The 26735-nt window shown below is 37.2% G+C and overlaps 1 protein-coding gene across 4 annotated transcripts in view; it reads left to right on the top strand.

Annotated features, from left to right (window-relative positions):
- LOC120852624 (adenomatous polyposis coli protein) overlaps window positions 1-26735 on the top strand; it is a 133026-nt gene that overhangs the window by 55105 nt on the left and 51186 nt on the right. For all 4 annotated transcript variants that reach the window (XM_040225956.1, XM_040225958.1, XM_040225957.1 and 1 more), the window contains 4 exons: window positions 4922-5006; window positions 6176-6377; window positions 13151-13259; window positions 15779-15892. In XM_040225956.1, coding sequence (XP_040081890.1) covers window positions 4922-5006; window positions 6176-6377; window positions 13151-13259; window positions 15779-15892 — 510 coding nt within the window. The remainder of the gene's footprint in view (window positions 1-4921; window positions 5007-6175; window positions 6378-13150; window positions 13260-15778; window positions 15893-26735) is intronic.

Here is a 26735-nt window from a genome sequence, read left to right on the forward strand (position 1 = left end):
AGTATACTTTTATCTAGTAATAAAAAATATCAGTAACTATGACATAGCGAGAAAAACAGAAGTGGGTCAAGTTGAAAACTCCCTTGAAATGACACAGTTACTCAGTGATATTTTCTGTTCACTTATATGACCACAGTAATTTGTCTGTAATAATTAATTCTCTCATGGTTTTAAAATCTTAACATGTTTTTAAAATAATGTTTGATTATATGATTTTTAAAAACCAGACTTCCAGAATTTATAAATACAAATGAGTATTCTCTCCTTTAAAATTACATATTAATTTTAAAAACTGTCATTTCTCAAAACATTCTTTTGAAATATTTTGTTTGGAATTGCTTTGTAGTTGCGTAGCATTTTCTTTTAAAAACCTCTTTGAAATTAAGGACTTCTTTTTAGGCTGTTTTCAGTATGCAGCCCCAAGCAATTAATCAGCCCTACCGCAGCAACACTGATAAAACAAAACAAAAAAAAGAAAACACTGGATAAAAACAAAAACCATTCTTTTAAAGACATTGGAGAACTGTGAAATCATCAAGGACTGTATTAACTAAAATTCCTAAGAGGAAAGAACCCTTTGTAGATGAGCTGAGATCACCAGTAATTTTATTCCCAGGGGTATTTGCTGATTCTGGGGACAGACTGATAATCAATCATTGGCACAGGCATCAAGACTCCACTGGAGGAAAGAAACTGTTGGAGGTCTTGACAGACATGCAGGCATATGTGAAGTACTGACGTTTAGAAGAGCTCCAAGTGTATGACTAGTTTCTCACATTTTCTCCAAATACATGGGATGTTAGCTGAGTCTTGTTGAGGGGGAAGATGCTGGGGTGGACTAGGAAGCAGAATATTAGGAGGAATGTCCTGCTAAAGGAACACTTTCACATAGCAGGTCTCCTCAGTCTAAATTTAAGAGAAGGGATACATTCAAAGAACTCAGCAAACCAAATCAGATGTGAAAGGGAAAGCCACTCAGTCATGTCCAACCCTTTGCAACCCCATGGACTGAATTCTCCAGGCCAGAATACTGGAGTGGGTAGCCTTTCCCTTCTCCAGAGGATCTTCCCAACCCAGGGATCGAACCCAGGTCTTCTGCATTGCAGTCGAATTCTTTACCAACTGAGCTATTAGGAAATCCCATATGAATTTCACTTAAACTGCATCTGCAACCCATTTTCAGTTATGGGTTGAAGGAAATCAGACCCCAGTGGTGGAAAGGCAGACTCTGTAAGGGAAACTCTAATCTCAAGTCTTTCTTGTTCTTTTATACATAATGACTGGCATACAGTTAAAAGCACAAGAAATACAAAGAAATAGGAAAATGACTGATAACCAACAGAGCAAATAGGTAATAGAAGCAAATCCCAAGATGATCCACATATTGTAAGTAAGAGTCAAGGATTTCAACATAATTATTTTAAATGTTTTGAAGAAAATGATGTATTAAATAAATGGATAAAGAGTCAGAAAATCTCGACAGAGAATTGGAATCTATAATTAGGAAGAATCAAACTTAAACCTTGCTGCTAAGAGAATAAAATGGCACAAACACTTTGAAAAACCATTCAGCAGTTTCTTTTAATCACTGTGACTAAGCATTTAAACCTCCAGATACATATTCAAGAGAAGTGAGTACATGTGTCCACCTGGAGATAAGCGTAGGAATGTACATAGTAGCATTCTTCATAATAGCTGCCAACCTGGCAACAACCCAAATGCCCATAAAAGGATAAGGGATGTATCAGTGGAGATCTAGTCATACAGTGGACAACTGCACAGTATTAAATAACTGATACATACAGTAGCATGGGTGAGTGTCATGGAGACTTTGGTGAGCAGAAACACAAAAGACTGTATACTGTGTGATTTCATTTATGTGCAGTTCACAAGCATGCTACCTAACTGATAACAAAAATCAGAGTACTGGTTACTTCTGGAGAATGAATATTGATTGGTAAGGAGCAAAAGATGGACAGGGAGGCCTGGCGCACTGCGATTCATGGGGTCGCAAAGAGTCGGACACGACTGAGCGACTGAACTGAACTGAAGGGGCAGAAGGGAACCTTCTGAGATACTGGAAATGTTCTGTGTCTTCCCTGGGTGGCAATTACATGGATACTTGGATTATGTAAGAAAAATAAGATTGGTGTGCTTTTCATATGTATGTTCTATCTCAGTAAAACAGAAAAGAAATGAGCTTAATTTTTATTACGGAATAGACACGATCTGCTCACAAGAAAGTAGTTATGTAGTCATGCTGGATGGTGTCATCGTGAGACAGAGTAACTGGATCTATAAATTAACTGCATTTTTTTTGAGATTCATAAGTCAGAATTTACAAGAATAATTTTAGAGAACACGTTCGAATAAGTAGCTTTTCAAGATAGCTGCTTTGAAAATTTAATTTTTTTGACTTTAAATTTCAATAATTTTATTTACTTTATGGTTATTACTTTTACCAATAGACTTCTAGCCATATGCACAGAAACTTAAAACTTACAAGGTATGTATAGTCACTATTTTTAAAATTTAGGAAATACAGACAGAAAGAGATCAAACTCACCCATTAAAAAAATATTTTTTTAATGTTGGTAGGTGATGGACAGGGAGGCCTGGTGTGTTGCAATTCATGGGGTTGCAAAGAGTCAGACACAACTGAGCGACTGAACTGAACTGAACCTTTAATAATGTGTATATTTTTCTCTCTGTGCATTTTATGCAGGCATGCATTCAATGGGATCATATTTTGCAGCGAGCTTTTTAATTTAATACAGCCATCTTTTCATGTCATTAAGTATTTGATAGTATTTTCGTAGTTGTATAATATTCTGTTGTTTGGCTAATGCCATAAATTTATTTAATCCTTTATTGTTGAACATGCAGATTTACATGGCCTTTTCATTTCTGTTGTTGGTGTTATTTTAATTTTTCCTTATTATTTTTAATATGTTTTTTAAAAACCAGTAATGTGCCGTTAATTTTCAAAAATGAAGTATATGTCCTATGACATGCCAGGGATTTCTTGTAATTGTTGCTTTTGAATTCTTAAATCCTTGTACTTTTTCTGAAAACAATATTTGTTTTGGTAATATCTGTTGTTTCAAAATGAGAAAACCAAAAACAAAAATTGCTTGAAATCCCAACTTCTATAGAATACTCACTGTTAACACCTGATGATAGGCTCTAGAGATGGATTGTGTATAAAGAAAGACCTGATCAGAGCTGTGCTTTAAAAGTCTCATTAATCTGTTAGTTCTGTGCAAGGTAGGACATTTAAGAGATTATTTTAGTAGTTTTGATGGGGTCAACAGCCAGGATAATGACATAAGAATAAAAAAGAGGTGGCTAATAAGAGATATTAGGCCTAGAATACAGAATTGATAACTGATCAGGGAGATGAAAGAGGCGAGGCTGAAGATTTGAGCCTAAAGGGAAAAGAAGGCTACTGCTATTTAACTGAACAGGTATAAGGCAAGGAACAGGATTTAATGGCCCAGGGTGATAGCTTGGACGTGTACAGATACAGTGCATATCATCCAGACACACTGAATGTTTAAGGCATCTGTCAGTCATTTTGGGAAAATGAGTCTGAAGTTGTGAGGTTAGGATTAGAGACATATCATTGATAGTTCCTTGAGAAAGGTAATTGTTGAATTGTAAGACTAGGGATAATAAGAAATAAGATTAAAAGATCATTGAATTGCAAGCAGCAGTGGATGGAAGGAGACTCAGGATCCTGAAAACTGCAGGTAGCCTCCAGTGGTAATTCTCAAACTTTATGGAAGAGAATTGTGTCCTGATGTTTATAGTAATCTACATTCATTCAAGAAAGACATCCCTGTGCAAATTTATTTCCTATCTCGCAGTTGTGATACACTGACATAATTTCTGACTGTAAATAAGAGTCACCTCCACGTTCCCACATCTACTTATCTAAGCCTTTTAACTTCCAACATGGTCTTTGTTTAAAGGTCAGATCATTAAGGTCACAGGCTATTTCTTATTGTTAACATAGGAATTCTTTTCTTAATGCTTCTAATGTGACTGTCAAGGTAAACCACTGACATAGTCTTTACTATATTTACTCTTCTTGACAGGTTTCCTTTTCAGTCTATTTATGGATCGTTTTTTACATAGAGGAACACTGCCCATAGCTGTAGGATTGTAACTGTTCAAATACATTGTTTTGCATTTGAAATCCTACTTGGCCAGCAAAGATTTTTCTATGAACTAGAATGGGATGCCTCAGAATATGTAGAATGTAAAAATACGTATAAATTATTGTTAAGGAACATACAGAAAAACTAGTAGGAAGAGAAAGTTTTTAATGTTCTCTGACAAAAATTTGTTAAGAGAAGGCTTTAGATGGGAGAGAAGTAATGGATCAAAAGTTGGGAGACAGCATACAGCCGCTTAACTGTCCGCTGAATATAAATCAGTGCACTAGTAGAATGTGCAGTTAGTATATAAACGCTTGGTATTGATTGGGGTGTTAAATAAAACAGCATGATGTGTTAATTTGCTGTCTTTCATGGCCATGTTGGTACAAGCTTAGTTTTTGTGTCTTCAGCAAATCTTTGAGTCTCAGTTGGTCTGTCTGAAAAATGAGAGTAATCCACCTTGTTATGTATTTCAGAAGTTACAAATAATACCTCTTAACTATTCTGTCTATACTGTATGGAGACGACTTGTAATCACCATTATCACAAAGTATCACTGCTGTCATTGGGCTGTAATTTATTATTTATAATTAGTAATAGATAATGTATGTAAAGTACTTTGCATTTTATATGTTTTCAGATAGATCTGAAATAACTTTTTTCCCCCAGCAGACCTTAATGCCAAGAAACTTAAAATCATATCTTCAAAAGTTATTTAGAATTTTGTCCTATTGAGATACTGTGTTCTTTTTTTACAGGAAGTACTTAAACAATTACAAGGAAGTATTGAAGATGAAGCTATGGCTTCTTCTGGACAGATTGATTTATTAGAGCGTCTTAAAGGTAAATTTTTAAAAAATGTTTTAAAGTAAATTTTTTAAGCTCCAGTTGTCAACTTTAGGTGTATATATCCAAATAATGCTTCTCTTGATTAGAATGCTGGTGTTGGATTTTTTTAGCCTCATGCATTAGGATGTAATTTTTAAAGTACAAATATGTAAAAAGTCTATTTGCTTGTCATTTTTTTCAGTTAAAACATTTAACTGCCTTTAAATAAGCTATTTTAGATACCTTTCTTGGCAATTTTCAGCTCTTTCTAAAACACATTGCTCTTCTGCCAGTCATTAAGTAGGTCTTTATTAAGCTTTATGCTATAGACTGGACCCATTGCTTCATTTGAAGGAGTCAGTGCCTTTCTTTGTTCCATTCAGAAGAGAAGTGCTTTATCTTTGTGCATCCACACACACACACATATATATACACACACACACACTGATTTTAAGCCATTTTTAATAGAATTTTGAAAGAATATCTTTCTTGTTTTATTACTTAAAAATTCAAATGTCAAATCAGCTAAGTTTTAATTGTAATTGAAGGTGGGCAGAGAAATTACCTTTGAAGTCCCAAGTATATTATTACCTACTAGGAATCTAAGAAAGGACATTCTGTCTTAATTTTTCTTTAACATACTTTTTTTCCACCGGACTGATTCAAGCTATCTTGGAGGGAAAGTTTAGCTATTCTATTCCTAAATAATTGTTCATTCACTCATGTACATTTGTGGCTTTCTCTGATAGAAATCTAAAGTTGCAGGACTCTAAACCAAAAGGTGAACACTTTTTTTTATTAATGACCCATATTTGTGTATATTGCAAAAGGTCACCACCACAAGTGTACCCTTTTATATGTGCCTTGTTCTGGATTTTTTTCAGGACGTTTCTTTTATAGAACCAGTAGTCAGTGAATTTCTCTGAGCATCAGCATTTGTGATAAGGATTCCCTCTGTCCCTGTATAGATCTGCTGTTCAATAACTGCCATAATTTAGTACTCACGCATACTTTATGTGATATATATATAATGTATTTATATATATATATATAATGGTTTAACATTTGAGGGTTGAAATGTGAACCTAAGGTTTCATTATTAAAAAGGTAATATAATTATATTAGCAATATTTTAGATCACTTAAAGCAGTTGTTTTATAAAAACTTGTCTGTATTTTATTTAGAACTTAACTTAGATAGCAGTAATTTCCCTGGAGTGAAACTACGGTCCAAAATGTCCCTCCGTTCTTACGGAAGCCGAGAAGGATCTGTATCTAGTCGCTCAGGAGAGTGCAGTCCTGTTCCTATGGGTTCATTTCCAAGAAGAGGGTTTGTAAATGGAAGCAGAGAAAATACCGGTTATTTAGAAGAACTTGAAAAAGAGAGGTAACTTTTCTTCATTAAGTAGTAAACTTTTATGTTCCTATTTTTGCTAGATTTTGTCATTTTGTGACAATACAAAACAGGAATTATGAATCCTGTGTGGTGGGTGATCATAAGCAGCACTTAGAGAGCGTTTTCCGTTTATTGTCTCAAAGCGGTGTATTACTGATTGTCTTTACATCTAAAAATGTGAAGGAGGCAGTTTCTTGGGATTCTAATGCTCAAATGCTCTGTATATTGAATAATGTACAAATAGTATACATAATCACAATGGCTAAAATATGTAACTGAGTTTTGACTGACTTTTCTGTTATCTTTTCAAATGAATTAAATAGCTGCCAGATTCAGTATAAGCTTGACTGGTTTCCATTATTAAACAAATGAAACAATTTATCAGTTTTGGTTTCTTAAAAAAATGTTGCTTGACACAGAATCAATTCTTGTTTCTAAGAGCTAGTATCTTAATTCTTTTCTTCTTGAACTTAAAATCATCTCACTGCAAGTATCAGAATATATAGTTACCAAGAACATTGTCCGGTATTTTTGTACCTCCTATAAGATTATAAATTTCTTTATGCATGATTGATACCATATTATATTTATATTCCTAAAAGTTCTATTAGACTTTCAAGAAACTCAAATTTATAAATGTTAATTTGCATAAATGTACAAATGTATAAATTCTCTGGGACCTTGGTCAAGTCTTTAAATTTTTGTGTAATTTCCTTCTGTAAAATAGGAATATGGTTCTACCTTGTGGAGTTTTGAACAATGGATATTAACATATGGAAAATACCCAGCATATCTCATTGAGAGGCAAAACACCTTTTACTAAAACACTTTTTACTACTTTCTCTCTGGTTTTAGATGTGACCATCTCTGAAAATAACAATAATCATGGACCAGAAATAGTGTTAAGCTTTCTTTAATCTCTTGAGTTTAAATGAATCTCTGTTTCATATCTTGAACCAGGACTGTTTCTGAGAGTCTAGGAAACACTGTCCTGAAAAATCAGAAGCTAACTGGGGTGTACATTCTTCCACCACTTTGTCCCCTTTGAGCTATTAAGAGGCATGTGAGCATGCCAGTTTTCCTAGGAACTTACTTTGCTTTATGTGACAAAGGCCTGATTTTATTCATAAAGAGTGTGTATGTGTGTGTGTGTGTGTGTGTATGTAGTTCTCAATATCTTGTGTCCTCCTGGTTCTCACCACTGTTTGAAGGTAAATTTAGCCCTTGTTTATGTGACAAAAATCTGTATTTTGCTCTCATACTTGATTGATAGTTTGAATAGGTCTAGGATTTATTTTCTTCAACTTTTGAAAATTCTGTTATTTCTTTGATGATTTTACCCGCTCTGTTTTTCCACTCTTTCTTTCTAGACATCCCTTAAGTCATAGAAACTATCTCTGTATCTTTGTTTCTTGTTCTCTGTATTACCTATAGATATAGTAAGTTTAAGTGAGGTAAGTGTTAGAAAATAGTCAAGCCAGAACTCAAGCCCAGATCCATACCCTTTTCTGTTTTTTTCTTAATTTATATTTGTTTTTGACTGTGTTGGGTATTCCTTGCTGCACAGGTGCTTTCTCTAGTTGCAGAGAATGGGGCTTGTTCTGCCACACGGGCTGTAGGGAGCACAGGCTTCAGAAGTTGTGACGCGTGGGCTTAGTTACCTCTGGGCATGTGGATCTTCCAGGACCAGGGGTCAAACCTGTGTCCCTGCATTGGCAGGAGGATTCTTAACCACTCTACCACCAGGGAAGCTCCATGACCTTTTTGAACCTGTTTTCTAGTTAAAATATGTTGTGAAGATGAAATTAGATATTTTTAAAAAACTGCTTAGCACTGTGTCTGAAACACTCAAATAGTTGTTGTCACATTAGCTGTTAATACTTTTTAACAAATATTTAAATGCCTGATACATGTGCCATGCTCTTCTAGATGATCCTGAGTTAGCTAGAGGACTGAGAAGACATGAAATTTATGTCAGTTTATTTATCTCCCTTGGTTCTTGTCCCATCGCAATAAAAATTTGGAGCAATGGACCAAAAGGTGTAGAACATCAGACAAGTTACAGCTCAGTTCAGCTCAAGCAGACAGATCTTTTCTTAGTAAGATACTCCGAAAGGAGCCCTCCTCATCTTTCCTGTTGATCCCTCTTGGCTCCCCTTTTATATGTCCAGTCTCCTCCTTTTGGTTATGCCTGGTACAGAGTAGGGCTTGTACCCACCACCAATCAACGAGAGGAATGCAAATGGTCGTACACTCAAGGCCAGTTGACAATTTCAAGTTACATAACAGCAGGCTGTGTTGTCATGCCTTACCATATGTCTTCCCCTAATTCCATCTTATAATTAGATGAATTTGATATTAAAATTAGATGAATTAGATATTCATCTACATCTAATCTACATCTACATCTGTGGTGTTGGGGAAGACTCTTGAGAGTCCCTTGGACTGCAGGAGATCCAACCAGTCCATTCTGAAGGAGATCAGCCTTGGGATTTCTTTGGAAGGAATGATGCTGAAGCTGAAACTCCAGTACTTTGGCCACCTCATGCGAAGAGTTGACTCATTGGAAAAGACTCTGATGCTGGGAGGGATTGGGGGCAGGAGAAGGGGACGACAGAGGATGAGATGGCTGGATGGCTGGATGGACTCAATGGACATGAGTCTGAGTGAACTCCGGGAGTTGGTGACAGACAGGGAGGCCTGGCGTGCTGCGATTCATTGGGTCGGAAAGAGTCAGACACAACTGAGTGACTGAACTGAACTGAGAATATTCATGAGCCCTTAATAGTCTCCTAACTGCCTAAGGTTACTTGGAGAAGCCCCTGTGGTTGTTTTGTATCCACTCTGTTTTATATCCAGGGCCCACCTGCAGTAGTTGAAAAGTCTCTGGTTATTTTGTAACATCTGTGAGCTCTCATGGGTGTGTCTGGGATGTTCAGGGATCAGCTTGCATCTCTTTCAGCCAGGCCTCCCCTTGTTCCTGTCTAAACTTCCTACCTAACATTTACATTTTAAAGAAGACTGTTGACAGTCACTAAACAAGCCTTCAATCTGCTAAATGGTAAAGACCCGTTTGCTTCAGAGCCAGGGCCTTGTTTCAGTTTTGAGCCTTAAATACTGTGGTGCGAGTCATAAGGTAACTCCTGTCAGTTAACCACTTGTGACCGTGTTGGCTCTTGACTTTGGCTTCCCAAGCAAGAGCATTTTGCCAGAGTTCAGTCTTAAACTTGATAGCAACAACTTGGCCCTCTTCTCCTTAACATTTTTCTCACTCCAATACCATCGCTAAAATTAGCTTATTCATTTGAGGACTTTTAGCACCCAGATCTTGATTAAATAAGCCAATTTATTGAAGACTAATCAGAAAAAGCAAGAGAGTTCTAGAAAAACATCTCTTTCTGCTTTGTTGACTATACCAAAACCTTTGACTATGTGGATCACAATAAACTGTGGAAAATTCTGAAAGAGATGGGAATACCAGACCACCTGACCTGCCTCTTGAGAAACCTATATGCAGGTCAGGAAGCAACAGTTAGAACTGGACGTGGACCAACAGACTGGTTCCAGATAGGAAAAGGAGTACATCAAGGCTGTATATTGTCACCCTGCTTATTTAACTTCTATGCAGAGTACATCATGAGAAACGCTGGGCTGAAAGAAGCACAAGGTGGAATCATGATTGCCAGGAGAAATATCAATAATCTCAGATATGCAGATGACACCACCCTTATGGCAGAAAGTGAAGAGGAACTAAAGAGCCTCTTGATGAAAGTGAAAGAGGAGAGTGAAAAAGTTGGCTTAGAGCTCAACATTCAGAAAATGAAGATCATGGCATCTGGTCCCATCACTTCATGGGAAATAGATGGGGAAACAGTGTCAGACTTTATTTTTGGGGGCTCCAAAATCACTGCAGATGGTGATTGCAGCCATGAAATTAAAAGACGCTTACTCCTTGAAAGGAAAGTTATGGCCAACCTAGATAGCATATTCAAAAGCAGAGACATTACTTTACCAACAAAGGTCCGTCTAGTCAAAGCTATGGTTTTTCCTGTGGTCATGTATGGATGTGAGAGTTGGACTGTGAAGAAAGCTGAGCACTGAAGAATTGATGCTTTTGAACTGTGGTGTTGGAGAAGACTCTTGAGAGTCCCTTGGGCTGCAAGGAGATCCATCCAGTCCATCCTAAAGGAGATCAGTCCTGGGTGTTCATTGGAAGGACTGATGCTGAGGCTGAAACTCCAGTACTTTGGCCACCTCATGCAAAGAGTTGACTCACTGGAAAGAGCTGACTCCCCCACGCTGGGAGGGATTGGGGTCAGGAGGAGAAGGGGACGACAGAGGATGAGATGGCTGGATGGCCTCACTGACTCGATGCACATGAGTTTGGGTGAACTCCGGGAGTTGGTGATGGACAGGGAGGCCTGGCGTGCTGCGATTCATGGGGTCACAAAGAGTTGGACACGACTGAGTCAGAAGAAATAGCATCTCCCTCTATGCCTTGTTTTCTTGCCTTAGTCCTGGTAGATGCTGCAGGTGCTCACCGGGGATCATTAAAAAATAGGGTCAGATCTCATTTTTTTGCTAGTTTAACACCCAGCCTGTGAAAGGGTTTCAGGATTTCTGCACTGCTTTCTCCTGCTCCTGTTGTCAAAAATGGAAGGGAGAGGGCAGCTTCTCATCGTTCAGCACCTCTGCCTCAGGTTGGTACATCGTAACCAGGAGCTGGCTTCTTCCCATGAATTCCTTCCCATGAGGTTGCCACAGCAAAAAGTGAAGGCTTATTTCTTATTTTTCAAGTTGCTTCTCAGTAAAGAAAGGAAAGTTTAGCAACAGTAAAACTTTCCACATGCATGCATACATACTCATCAAGAAAATATAATCAAATAGAATTTTAAAGTATTAATAACAGAGTCAGTGGGGAATGACTCGGTAAGAGCAAAGCCCAGAAGCTGTAATAAAAAAATCCTCATATTCAAGTGATTAACTGAGAAAATACATTTATAACTGACAGAGTACTATCATTCTTAACGCAGAAGAGATCCTATAAATAAGAAAAAGCCACAGAAAAGGAAATAAAAATGAATTTTAAACTTGGAAAAATGTTTACCCTTACCCATACTAAAAGAAATCAAATTAAAACCTTAGTAATAGGGAATTCCCTTTTGGTCCAGTGGTTAGGACTCTGTACTTCTAATGCCGCAAGCTGGGGTTCCATCTGTGGTCTGGAAACTAAGATCCCACAAGCTGTGTAGCGTGGCCAGAAACAAGGAAGTCCATAATGATATGCCATTTTTTAAACCCTAGAAATGTAAAAGAATCTTAAAAGTTTGATAAAGCATTTAGATTGTCAAAGGTGGCAGAAGCATAAATTGGTATAATATCTAGTAAGGACAGTAAGTTAAAAATTTACATATCCTAGGAATTTGTCATTATACATGCTTGCATATTTGTACAATGAAGTTACATAGAAGGATATTCAGTGAAGCACTATAATAGCAAAAGATTAGAAAGACCTTAAATGGAAAAAAAAAAAAAAAGACCCTAAATGCCCTCTAACATAGAACCAGTTATTATTTATTCTTGTATGGATTCATAAATATCTTTGCAGCTAGCAGAAAAACACATAGGACCTCTTTCTTTATATTCTGATACAAGAATGATCTCCAAGATAGACTTTTAAGTGGTAAAAAGTTATGACAACACAGATAATAATATGCTATTATTTATGTTTTAAAATGTACATGTACATATACACATATATTCTTTCATTTTTATAGAATGTCTCCGGAAATAAATATAAGAATAATAGTGGTCGCTTAGGGAAAGAGTCACACAAAAGGACATAGATCATATACTTCTTGTGAAAGTGAAGCCTCTCAGTTGTGTCTGACTCTTTGCGACCCCATGGACTGGAGTCTGCCAGGCTCCTCTGTCCATGGGATTTTCCAGGCAAGAGTACTGGAGTGGGGTGCCATTGCCTTCTCTAGGGGATCTTCCCAACGCAGGGATTGAGCCCAGGTCTCCCACATTGCAGGCAGACGCTTTACCCTCTGAGCCATGCAGGATCTTTAATACTACTTGTACCTACTGATTTTTTCCTCTTAACACTTTATTTTGCATTTATTTTTGTATTGATCAGATACAGAGTATTGATACAGATTGTTACTGAGGACATCATTGATTGGGTTGTCAGAAATTATGTAACAAGTTCATCTTCAGATTCGAAGCCTAAGAAAATGTTTCTCTCCCTCAGAACAACCTCCTCTTATTACACAGTGATAATATATTTTTTATTTTAACCAATAAGCTGAAAGCTACATGCAGTAGTTCCCTATACTCCAGATTTATTTTTTGCATAATTACTGCTTTTCTTTGCTCCTTTATTATACTTTTCATTCTTAGATCTGAGTTTTATTAAATCTGTACTTTTTACTGTATACCAACATCAAATTCTTAGGCTGTAAATAAATGTGAAGAAAGCATTTGGTTGAAATGTAAATATTCTACTAAGAATGGTTGCCATCTTATTTAGCTGAAAAAGTTTAAAACTTTTAATATTCAAACTTTAATGACTATAAGTCCCACCTTCAGAAATCTCAAATTAGTAAAATTCTTACTTATTCATTATATTACTTTAAATAGAAAACATTACACTTATTCATTATATTACTTTAAATAGAAAACATTACATTTATAGCTTATGAGAGTTGCTGTTATGTGCTCTGTATTAGCATTGTGTAAACTTAACTTTTTTTGAAAAACAGATCATTGCTTCTTGCTGACCTTGACAAAGAAGAAAAGGAAAAAGACTGGTATTATGCTCAACTTCAGAATCTCACTAAAAGAATAGATAGCCTTCCTCTAACTGAAAATGTAAGTAACTTGACAAAATAACTTATTTTTATATCTGAAAGTATATCTAAGTTTATAACTGTAATATGTTTTATCCAACTTCAGCATAAATACATAGTCAGTGAATTTTGTATATAAAGATGATACAACTAAAAGATTCAGGATTCAACTAGGTTTTTTATTAGATGTGTTGAATTACCAAAGATACTCTGTAGAAATGTTTATCACCATCTGTCTGTTTTTTGAACTATATTACGGGACTCATGGCAGATAGTTTTTGCAATGAAAGTATCTTTGAGATAACTTGAGTCCTCTTCTAGTTATTGTAAGTGACAGTAGCTGTTCGCACAGACGTTAGGGCTTTTTGCAAGCACTAACAGTTGTTTCTTTTGCCAATGTAACTATGTAAAAAATAACTTAATTCTGTCAGCCTCTCACTCCCTACCCAACCTCTCCAAGTTAACTGTTTTATTCATGGGATGACACATATAAGAACATTTCTGAAATACATTAATAATTTTAAATAAGATTTTAACTGTCACCCATAAATTTTAAAACAATTTAATAGGCCAGTTAAAATTAATCTTCCACTCTTAGCTTAGATCTTTCATTTTCTAATAAAGTTTTGAGAGGACATAATAAAAGAAAAAGTACAACAAAGGAAAAACCTTTTCCAAAACACACAGTTAATCAGTTTCCTGGTGGGCATTGTCTGGCAGGAGCTAGAACTAGTGCTCAGGCTCCTGAGCACAAACTTATCCAGGTTTGTGAGAGGGAAGGAATCTCCCTTCCTGACAATGTCCTTATCCTTTTGGGAGCTCAGGAGACACCACAAATGAAAGAACAATTCATAGAGAGTGTTGACGTGTGAGGATTAGGAGCTCAGGAGGGTTTGGAGGGATCTTTGCTCTTAATGTTAAAGTGGTGTTTTGCTTAACATTCACTTTGGTGATTAAAATGTACAGTATTTAGAGTCCAGCTGTCTGCATGCAGTTGTGTATGAAACAGTTCAAGAGCAATTGGTTAATACCTGAAACAAAGATCAGTTGTCAAATCATTCCCATATTAATTGACCATATAGTCAGTCACATTTATTTAAGAGGATATGTAAGACAGTATAGACCATTAGGCAACATTAGCAAATGTAAATTGCTTATATTTCATAAATATTTTTAAATTCACAAAATATTTATTTTATATTGGGAAGCCAGGTTAAGAACGCTTTCATATGGAAATACTTATCAGGTTACTAGGCATTGCTTAAAACATCAGATATAAACCACATTATTGTAGCATAATGTGTCATCAGCCTTTTGTGCAAGGGATTTTTAGAAGTGGAGGACAAATAAGTGTAGTTATAACATGACTCACAGCATGCAGACTGTTTCACCTGTGTTGCAACAGCTAATGTGGACATGCCTATAGGAACACATTCTGCGTATGTCGTCTGCATATTGCAAGGGAAGAGGGTGGAAGCTCCCTAACTTACCCGACAACACAGTTTGGGATTCTTAGGCCTACAGAATGCTATTCTGAGTCAGACACATACACATGCAGCTTTTGTGTGTGTGAGTATGTGTGTATGTAAGGTCTTAGTTTCTTGATCAGGGATCATACCTGTGCCCTTGACAGTGAGCGCATGGAATCCTAATCCCTGGACCTGCAGGGAATTGTCCACCTGCAGCTTTTTATTGGACTTACAGAGCATGAAAAATCTACAGCACTTGATTTTTCCCTTCATGGTCCATTATAACTGTCACCTGTCATTTTGCCTGGTCGTTGTTGTAGCCTTGGAGCATGTCTTTGTAAGTTTCTTTGCCTTCTTCTTTTCATCATTTTTTATACCTCGCAGTTACCACAGCGTCTGTAATTGTAATTAGAGGGCTAATAAAGTTTTGAATGTACTCACACCCACTCCATGAGGAAGTACTTTTTTTGGTTTGTTTCAACTTTGGTTCATATTTATATTTTTACCAAAAAGTTTGTGTTATCTCGCAATTTATGACTGTATTATATAAAAGCTTTTCTTTATTCTGTCTTCTTCATTTTACATGTGAAGTTCTGCTTCACATGTAAAAGTTCTCTCAGTTTAGTCTATATGTATATAACAATCCTAAAGTGAGGTATCAACTTAAGGATGATGGGCCTGATTCTTGATTTTTCTATTTTGTCCACATTAATATTCCAATTTTTAATAATTCAAAGTAGTGCTTCTTCAGGGCAGAAGAACTGTAAGGTAACTAAAAATAGGCTTACCTTAACCGGACCAATATGTATATATATTTTAAAGAGCTAGTACAATTTAATTAAAACTATTTGTGACTGTGGGAAAATAAAAGTCTTTCACCTCTTCACATCAGAAACCCAGGCTGAGCCTCACACTGATCAAGTTTTAGGACTTCTTAGAGTAAAAAATAATTTTCTCATATATAATAACTTATGTATCTGTTTATTCATTTTCTTTATTGATACTTATATGCTTTTTTATTTTTACTGATAAACACAAGATATTAACATTTCCATTTTATTTGTGGTTTTAGTTTTCCTTACAAACAGATATGACCAGAAGGCAGTTGGAATATGAGGCAAGGCAAATCAGAGTTGCAATGGAAGAACAACTAGGTACTTGCCAGGATATGGAAAAACGAGCACAGGTAACATTTATTATTAAACTATGAAACAGTAATAGCTAGATTTCTATGAAGAATCTAGTGAATTACAGCTCTGTTAACTTTGGTTAAGTTTTATTATTAAAGATATTTTAAAGTCTGTCTTTACTTTGGTACTAGTTCAAAATAAGAATAACTTACTATGGCTGCTGGGAAGCATAACCAGTATTCACATAATTTTGCCCTCATATTTCAGTTCTCTGATAGTGTTCTACTATGTCTTGGAATTATAAGAGGGAAAAAGAATTCGATTCTGGTCATCTTATTAGTTGCTAGCTAACTTTAGTTATCCTTTGAGATTTTTACTTCTGTGTTTATATAATGAAACCCAGAATATTAAAAAAGGTAAGTCTCATTTAAGGAGAGAAACATATAAAGAGAACATTGGGAAGAGAAACAAATTGGATGGAGAACATTCCCGAGTTTCTACCCTCAACTACATAAAGAAAGAATATTGGGATAAGAAAGGATTTCTTAAGACAGTAGACTAATTGTAAAGATTGGTAAAGTTTTACTACTTTAAAATTAAGAGTTTATCTTTATTAGGCACCTTAAAGAAAATGAAAAGGGGAAAAAACATGTTTGGGAATTTCCTGTCTGTCCATCGGTCTGGACTCAGTGCTCATACTGCCAGGCCCTGAGTTCCAGCTGTGGTCAGAGAACTAAGACCCCACAAGCCAAGTGGCACAGCTGAAAGAAAAAGAAAGGTGAAAAGATAAGTTACGTATTGGGAGAAGGTATTTATCACCATATAAGTGGCATGGAATCAAGAATATATAATGAATTTCCAAAAATACTTTATATGATACAGTTAATACAGATTTAGTATTTATAACAGTTGGTGTTTTCATGAAATTATTTTAAAATACCAGGCAGATTTTGTTTGTTTGTTGATAAAAAAAAACTGAGAAATTTTACTCTGGTTTATATGAATTTCAGTTCAGTTCAGTTCAGTTCAGTGGCTCAGTCGTGTCCGACTCTTTGTGACCCCATGAGTCGCAGCACGCCAGGCCTCCCTGTCCATCACCAACTCCCAGAGTTCACTCAGACTCACGTCCAGTGACGCCATCCAGCCATCTTATCCTCTGTCGTCCCCTTCTCCTGCCCCCAATCCCTCCCAGCATCAAAGTCTTTTCCAGTGAGTCAACTCTTCGCATGAGGTGGCCAAAGTACTGGAGTTTCAGCTTTAGCATCATTCCCTCCAAAGAAATCCCTGGGCTGATCTCCTTCAGAATGGACTGGTTGGATTTCCTTGCAGTCCAAGGGACTCTCAAGAGTCTTCTCCAACACCACAGTTCAAAAGCATCAATTCTTCGGTGCTCAGCCTTCCTCACAGTCCAACTCTCAACATCCATACATGACCACAGGAAAAACCATAGCCTTGACTAGATGGACCTTAGTCGGCAAGGTAATGTCTCCGCTTTTGAATATGCTGTCTAGGTTGCTCATAACTTTTCTTCCAAGGAGTAAGCATCTTTTAATTTCATGGCTGCAGTCACCATCTACAGTGATTTTGGAACCCAAAAAAATAAAGTCTGACATTGTTTCCACTGTTTCCCCATCTATTTCCCATGAAGTGATGGGACCAGATGCCATGATCTTCGTTTTCTGAATGTTGAGCTTTAAGCCAACTTTTTCACTCTCCTCTTTCACTTTCATCAAGAGGCTTTTTGGTTCCTCTTCACTTTCTGCCATAAGGGTGGTGTCATCTGCATATCTGAGGTTATTGATATTTCTCCCGGCAATCTTGATTCCAGCTTGTGTTTCTTCCAGTCCAGCATTTCTCATGATGTACTCTGCATAGAAGTTAAATAAGCAGGGTGACAATATACAGCCTTGAAGGACTCCTTTTCCTATTTGGAACCAGTCTGTTGTTCCATGTCCAGTTCTAACTGTTGCTTCCTGACCTGCATACAGATTTCTCAAGAGGCAGGTCAGGTGGTCTGGTATTCCCATCTCTTTCAAAATTTTCCACAGTTTATTGTGATCCACACAGTCAAAGGCTTTGGCATAGTCAATAAAGCAGAAATAGATGTTTTTCTGGAACTCTTGCTTTTTCCGTGATCCAGCGGATGTTGGCAATTTGATCTCTGGTTCCTCTGCTTTTCTAAAACCAGCTTGAACATCAGGGAGTTCACGGTTCATGTATTGCTGAAGCCTGGCTTGGAGAATGTTGAGCATTACTTTACTCATGTGTGAGATGAGTGCAATTGTGCAATAGTTTGAGCATTCCTTGGCATTGCCTTTCTTTGGGATTGGAATGAAAACTGACCTTTTCCAGTCCTGTGGCCACTGCTGAGTTTTCCAAATTTGCTGGCATATTGAGTGCAGCACTTTCACAGCATCATCTTTCAGGATTTGAAATAGCTCAACTGGAATTGCATCACCTCCACTAGCTTTGTTCATAGTGATGTTTTCTAAGGCCCACTTGACTTCTCACTCCGGGATGTCTCGCTCTAGATTAGTGATCACATTATCATGATTATCTGGGTCGTGAAGACCTTTTTTGTATGGTTCTTCTGTGTATTCTTGCGACCTCTTCTTAATATCTTCTGCTTCTGTTAGGTCCAGACCATTTCTGTCCTTTTTTGTGCCCATCTTTGCATGAAATGTTCCCTTGGTATCTCTAATTTTCTTGAAGAGATCTCTAGTCTTTCCCATTCTGTTGTTTTCTTCTATTTCTTTGCATTGATCGCTGAAGAAGGCTTTCTTATCTCCTCTTGCTATTCTTTGGAACTCTGCATTCAAATGGGTATATCTTTCCTTTTCTCCTTTGCTTTTCACCTCTCTTCTTTTCACAGCTATTTGTAAGGCCTCCCCAGACAGCCATTTTGCTTTTTTGCATTTCTTTTCCATGGGGATGGTCTTGATCCCTGTCTCCTGTACAATGTCACGGACCTCAGTCCATAGTTCATCAGGCACTCTGTCTATCAGATCTCGTCCCATAAATCTATTTCTCACTTCCACTGTATAATCATAAGGGATTTGATTTAGGTCATACCTCAATGGTCTAGCGGTTTTCCCTACTTTCTTCAATTTGAGTCTGAATTTGGTAATAAGGAGTTCATGATCTGAGCCACAGTCAGCTCCTGGTCTTGTTTTTGTTGACTGTATAGAGCTTCTCCATCTTTGGCTGCAAAGAATAGAATCAATCTGATTTCGGTGTTGACCATCTGGTGCCGTCCATGTGTAGAGTCTTCTCTTGTGTTGTTGGAAGAGGGTGTTTGGTACGACCAGTGCATTTTCTTGGCAAAATTCTATTAGTCTTTGCCCTGCTTCATTCCGCATTCCAAGGCCAAATTTGCCTGTTACTCCAGGTGTTTCTTGACTTCCTACTTTTGCATTCCAGTCCCCTATAATGAAAAGGACATCTTTTTGGGGTGTTAGTTCTAAAAGGTCTTGTAGGTCTTCATAGAACTGTTCAACTTCAGCTTCTTCAGCACTACTGGTTGGGGCGTAGACTTGGATAACTGTGAAATTGAATGGTTTGCCTTGGAGACGAACAGAGATCATTCTGTCGTTTTTGAGATTGCATCCAAGTACTGCGTTTCGGGCTCTTTTGTTGACCATGATGGCTACTCCATTTCTTCTGAGGGATTCCTGCCCTCAGTAGTAGTTATAATGGTCATCTAAGTTAAATTCACCCATTCCAGTCCATTTTAGTTCGCTGATTTCTAGAATGTCGACGTTCACTCTTGCCATCTCCTGTTTGACCACTTCCAATTTGCCTTGATTCATGGACCTGACATTCCAGGTTCCTATGCAATATTGCTCTTTACAGCATCGGACCTTACTTCTATCACCAGTCACATCCACAACTGGATATTGTTTTTGCTTTGGCTCCATCCCTTCATTCTTTCTGGAGTTATTTCTCCACTGACCTCCAGTAGCATATTGGGCACCTGCTGACCTGGGGAGTTCCTCTTTTGGTATCCTATCATTTTGCCTTTTCATACTGTTCATGGGGTTCTCAAGGCAAGAATACTGAAGTGGTTTGCCATTCCCTTCTCCAGTGGAATTTACGTTTTTAGAATGTGAACTTATGGAATACTGTATGCATGTTTTTCTATATCTGTTAATGTGTTTGTTTTAGAAGTGAAGTGAAGTGAAGTTGCTCAGTCGTGTCCGACTCTGCGACCCCTTGGACTGTAGCCCACCAGGCTCCTCTGTCCATGGGATTCTCCAGGAAAGAATACTGGAGTGGGTTGCCATTTCCTTCTCCAGGGGATCTTCCCAACCCAGAGATCTGCATTGCAGGCAGACGCTTTAACCTCTGAGCTACCAGGGGTTTGTTTTAGAGGTACTTAAGAAATGAGATGTAGATATGAAAATTTCTGTATTAATATATAAATCTAAATAAGTATATTCCAGACAGCTTACTGTAGAACAGATTAACTTGAGTTCTTTCTTGGCCATTTTCTCCAGATATGTGCAGATGTATTCATTTTAATTTTGTTCTGCAATATAGTGTTCTTCTTTTGCTAGTTAATATTTTAAGGAATTTTTAGTCCATATTTTATAAATACAACAAACATTCATTTATTCTGGAAATATATTAAGGTTAGGGTTAAAGAAATATTGTACACAAAGCAAAAATGGAAGTATTTGTAGTACATATGAGGAGTTAATATCCGTAATATACAGGGAGCACCTACAAATCAATTGAAAACAAGACAACCAAAGAGGAAAATAATCAAAAGGTAGAGTAGTCCCATCACAAAAGTACAAGTGGTTAATAAATAATTGTGAAAAGATGCTTAAACATCACTAGTCATTAGGGAAAAGTAACATAAAATAATGTTGTTTTTTGTTAGTGGTGGTGGTTTATTGTTTGGTTGGTTAATTTTCTGCCTATCAGACCGGCAAAAGCTTTAAAGTTTAGTGTTATGTAATACTGGTGAGATTGTGAGAGATTGTAATACGAAGCGTTGTCGTCTGCCTGTTGTAAGAATAAACTGGTACAATCCTGAAGGACTCTGTAGCACTTCCTGTCAAAGTTAAAATGTTTGTACCCTCTGACCTAGTAATTCTGTAAGACTCTCAGAATACGTCCTCCAGGAATGTCTACTTAAAGCAGAAAGAATATAAGTATAGATTTTATGATATTCATTGCAACACTATTTGTAAGACACTTACAGAGAGAGACAATTTCAGTGTCCATCATTTGGGTAGTTATTAAATTAGTAGTATGCAGCTGTTACAAATATTAATAATTAGGTAATGGGAATAATGAAAATAATTGTCCATAGTAATTCTTGCCCTTGTAACTCTGCTTGAGTGACTCAACATGTAAGACTAGAATGGCCAGCTAATGAACATGGAAGTGAATTCCAAGAAGGCCTGAGGCCATGAGAAAAAAATGTGGTACCTCCTTTGCAAGCAAAAAAGATGGATAAAAATTCCAAGTAAAATAAAAATAGAGTAAAAGTTTTTTAAGAAATAATTATGTACCAGAAACAGAAGCCAACATTATATTAGATTGAGAAAAATAGAGAAATAATTAGATTATTACCATTGCAGTCATTAACATGGTTTGCTGCTTGCCGTCGTCACTGTTACTTTGTTTGGAGGTTCCACTAATTCAGGTAGAAAGAAAACAAGTTGTTTACTGCACTATTTTCCAACTAGAAGGGAAGAGACCAAATAATTGTCATTTGTGAATTATATAGTTGTCTACCTAGAAAAGCCATGGCGAAGAGCCAGAAAGTATTTTAGCTAATGAGAGAACTCAGTAAGGTGGCTGGAGTTAAGATAAATTAGTGTTTCTCTATTAGCAATGGCTAACATTTGGAAATGGCAATTGGATAGAAGGATCTCTTCATAATGACAGGAAACTTTAAAATACCAAACAGACCCACATGAAGAAAAATATAAAATTGCTAAAGGACACACTATGCAGCCTTGAAAGTAGAGAAGCCTGTATGGCTGTCTGCGTTGTGTTTGTGTTACCTGGTTGCAGCAATGCCAGGGATATCACAAAAGAGAGGCCAACTAAGATGGTAAGGGTCCTGCAGGGAATGGAGGCGTGAAGTGAGTAGTCAGGCCACGCAGGCTGGCTGTTCTCTTGCTGTCTGTACATCCTCTGAGGGCCTGCTTCCCCTGCACCCTGCATACCAGACTCACCTTCCCACACACTTGCCCCTGGCCCCAGCTATTGACTGTGCTTATCACTGGGGCAGTGAAGGGCTTTCCCCCTCTGCTGGTTTCCCTCGTAACTAATGAGCCAACCTGACCTCACTCTATAACTGGCAATCTCCCCTTCCACCCGAGAGGGAGGCCTGCGTGTCCTGCCTGCCATCCATCGCACATGGTAGGGTATCACTCCAGGACCTTGTTTCAGGTGGGTAAGATCTCCCTTCCATTAAACTGTTGATGTCTCTGTTGCTAAAAATAAATAAGATTCCTAGGTGAGAAGATTTTAATATCCTAATAATGTCTTTCTTTAAAAAGTTGATAGAGAAATATAATATGATTCCAGTCATAATCTTAGTTTTTTTAGAGCCCAGAAAAATTATTCTTAAGTTTGTAAAGTAAGAATTTCCAAAAGTATTTAACTAAATTATAATGAGTGAGGATTTACCTTACCATTTGGTAAAATTTACTGTACAGGTGTTTCAGTAATCACAGTATGATATTAATAGCACAGGAATAGACGTAGGCAAATAGAACAGAATAGAGACTAGAAAAAGAGGAAGGGAATCTGGAATCTTTTAATGATACAAGTTGCAGGTTTGGTGCGGGTATGGGGTGGGGAGTGGTAAATAACTCAGTGAACACATGGATAATAACTAGGAACCTTTTTGGTGGTAGTTGTCTTTTAGTCACTAAGTCATGTCCGACTCTTTTGTGACCCCATGAACTGTAGGCCATCAGGCTTCTCTGTCCATGGGATTTCTCAGGCAAGAATACTGGAGTGGTTGCCATTTCCTTCTCCAGGGGATCTTCCTGACCCAGGGATGGAACCCACATCTCCTGCTTTGGCGGGCGGGTTCTTTACCACTGAGCCACCAGGGAAGCCCTGTCTGGTAGTACAGAAATTAAAGTAGATCCCTACCTCACATCTTGTACATGAACAGTTACAGGTGAGTTACACATCTAAATGTAAAAAATAAAGTCAATAGAAGAAAATATAGCACAAGAGAGATCTTAATTAAGATTGGAAACTCAAAAGCAATAGGAGGGCACAGGATTTACTTTGTAAAATTTTAAAAGCATTCATCCTGCAGGAAAAAGGGAGCACATCAAGGGAGAAAGGTTTAATATCCCTGTACTGTAAGAATTCTACAAACTATTAAGAAAAAGACAACTCTTTTTATACGAGCAGAGGATGTAATCATTCAATTTATTGAAAAGAAAATGCAGATGACCAATAAAACCCGTGCAAATGACCGTTGAACAGTTCAGGGGAAATTGAAACAAACTCCACTCTTGCCCGTGCCTGTTTGAATTGGTCTCTAGCTATCTCCGTTAACAGTTTGGTTATTTATTTATTTGTTTCTTTATTTGTTCAGCACAAATTTGGGCACCTAGTATGGTGCTCCCTACTCTCCTCTTTGCGTGTAAGAAAAGGTTGGATAAATGTACATCGAGTTGTTCATAAGAGCTTTTTATGGGAGTTGGGGATTGGTAGGGTGAAGGTTACTTATACTTCTGTTCTGCTGTAATGTTTTATAAATACATTCATGACATAGTTCTGTGTAGCTTTACCTGTTTTCTGGTTCACAGATACTTAGGTTGTTTATAATTTCTCACTGTTAAAACAACTCTGATAAACATACTTATCCATATCCTATAAATGTGCACAAAAGTTTTTCTAGGTCGAGTCTTTTTCTTAGAGGGCTGTATAGTCAGTATTTTAGCCTTTGTGGACCATGTGGTCTGTTGCAACTACTCAGCTCTGCCTTTGTAGCAAGAAAGCAACCATAGACAGCAGTATATGAGCAAATGAGCATTGCTGTGTTTCGATAAAACTTGATTCATAGACACAGATGACTGGCAAGCTTTAGCTTGCTGACCTCTGCTCTAGCATACATACCTGAAAGTATAATTGCTGGCCCTAAGGTAGGAGTGTTCTGAATAGTGTTTGCCAGATTGCACTCAAAATGATTTTATCAGTTTACATTCCTCCCAGGAGTATATGAGAATTCTGTTTCCTTTGACTGTGTTTTTTTTTTTTCCCCCTTCAGAAATTGAGTCAAACTTTATAATTAACAGTCAATGGGCATATGAAACAATTATCTTGTCATTTAGTTTATACTTTAATGAGTAACTGAAGTTGAATATCTTTTCATGTATGTATTAGGCTTTTAGATTTTCTTTTTGCTGTTTTTTTCATACTATTAGATGTCTTATTCATATATACTTAAGAGATATTTTAATATACGCTTAATACCCAATACATGATGTATTTCACAACCCTTCCCTGCCAAATCTGTTACCTACTTAACTTAATGATAACAAAAAATTAGTTCTTATTGTAATGCTAAATTAATTATATTGTCATATTTGTGCTTTCTTCGACCTATTTTTACATCTTTTCCTATCTTTAAATATACCCTCGTATTTTTCTCTAGTAAATCTAATGTTTTATTTCTCAATTAGATCTTTAATTTATCTCAAATTTACTATTATATATGTTTTAGAGGTCAGTCAGTTCAGTCACTCAGTTGTGTCTGACTCTTGGCAACCCCATGAACTGCAGCATACCAGGCCTCCCTGTCCATCACCAACTCCCAGAGTTTACCCAAACTCATGTTCATTGAGTTGGTGATGCCATCCAACCATCTCATCCTCTGTCATCCCCTTCTCCCACCCTCAATCTTTCCCAGCATCAGGGTCTTTTGAAATGAGTCATTTCTTCACATCAGGTGGCCAAAGTATTGGAGCTTCAGCATCAGTCCTTCCAGTGAACACCCAGGACTGATCTCCTTTAGCTTGGACTGGTTGGATCTCCTTGCAGTCCAAGCGACTCTCAAGAGTCTTCTCCAACACCACAGTTCAAAAGCATCAATTCTTTGGCGCTCAGCTAAGAAAGCTGTAAAGAATATGGTCCAGCTCTCACATCCATACATGACCACTGGAAAAACCATAGCCTTGACTAGACGGACCTTTGTTGGCAAAGTGATGTCTCTGCTTTACATATGCTGTCTAGGTTGGTCATAACTTTCCTTCTAAGGAGTAATCGTCTTTTAATTTCATGGCTGCAGTCACCATCTGCAGTGTGATGTTGGAGCCCAAGAAAATAAAGTCAGCTACTGTTTCTACTGTTTCCCCATCTATTTCCCATGAAGTGATGGGACCAGATGCCATGATCTTAATTTTCTGATTGTTGAGCTTTAAGCCAACTTTTTCACTCTCCTCTTTCACTTTCATCAAGAGGCTCTTTAGTTCTTCCTTACTTTCTGCCATAAGGGTGGTATCATCTGCATATCTGAGGTTATTGGTATTTTTCCCAGCAATCTTGATTGCAGCTTGTTTTCATCCAGCCCAGTGTTTCTTATAATGTACTCTGCATATATGTTAAATAAACACAGAGACAAGATACAGCCTTGACATACTCCTTCCCCAATTTGGAACCAGTCTGTTCTTCCATGTCCAGTGATAACTGTTGGTTCACGACCTGCATACAGGTTTCTCAAGAGACAGGTCAAGTGGTCTGATATTCCCATCTCTTTAAGAATTTCCCACAGTTTATTGTGATCCTCACAGTCAAAGGTTTTGGCATAGTCAGTAAAGCAGAAATAGATGTTTTTCTGGAACTCTATTGCTTTTTCATTGATCCAGTGGATGTTGGCAATTTGGTCTCTGGTTCCTCTGCCTTTTCTAAAACTAGCTTGAACATCTGGAAGTTCACGGTTCACATACTGCTGAAGCCTGGCTTGGAGAATTTTGAGCATTACTTTACTAGCATGTGAGATGAGTGCAATTGTGCGGTAGTTTGAGCATTCTTTGGCATTATCTTTCTTTTGGGATTGCAATGAAAAGGGAACTTTTCCAGTCCTGTGGCCACTGCTGAGTTTTCCAAATTTGCTGGCATATTGAGTGCAGCACTTACACAGCATCATTTTTTACTTTTAAGAGGTAGGAATCTAATTTTTTATATATCTAAATATACACTCGTGCATATGATTTTTATATGTCTGTATATATTTAGTTTATATTATATGCAGTATAATTTGCTCAGACGGTTAAGCATCTGTCTACAATGAGGGAGACCCGGGTTCAATCCCTAGGTCGGGAAGATCCCCTGGAGAAGGAAATGGCAATCCACGCCAGTACTATTGCCTGGAAAATCCCATGGACAGAGGAGCCTGGTAGGCTATAGTCCATGGGGTCGCAAAGAGTTGGACACGACTGAGCAACTTCACTTTCGCTAGTGATATATACACACATACAGATACGCACAGATAGATATATATTTATGTTGTTAACTAAATTTTCCGTTATCATTTATTGGATGTGCCTCTGTTTCCCCATGGATTAGTAATGCTGTTTTTGGCATATGAGATGTTGTATTTGCCGAATATTTGTGAACTCTGTTCCATTAGTCTGTTTTAGCTTCTCTCGATACCACACTTGTTTTATTTGCTATAATTTTATTAATTTTAAGTCTTGTAGTATGAGTCCTACGTATTTACATTTGTAAAAATGGGTTTATCATCTGTTTTGTTACTCTTTTATTTGAAATCTAGTATCAGCTTATTTTATTCAAGGAAGAACCTTACTTTTGATTAGAATTACATTGAATTTATAAATTAATTTAAGGAAAATGTATATCTTTACAGTGTGAAGATTGGACCTTGGTTGACAGGTTGGACTCTGGATTTTA

This window comes from Oryx dammah, unplaced genomic scaffold, assembly GCF_014754425.2.
Source record: "Oryx dammah isolate SB20612 unplaced genomic scaffold, SCBI_Odam_1.1 HiC_scaffold_26, whole genome shotgun sequence".
NCBI classification, from domain to species: Eukaryota; Metazoa; Chordata; class Mammalia; order Artiodactyla; family Bovidae; genus Oryx; species Oryx dammah.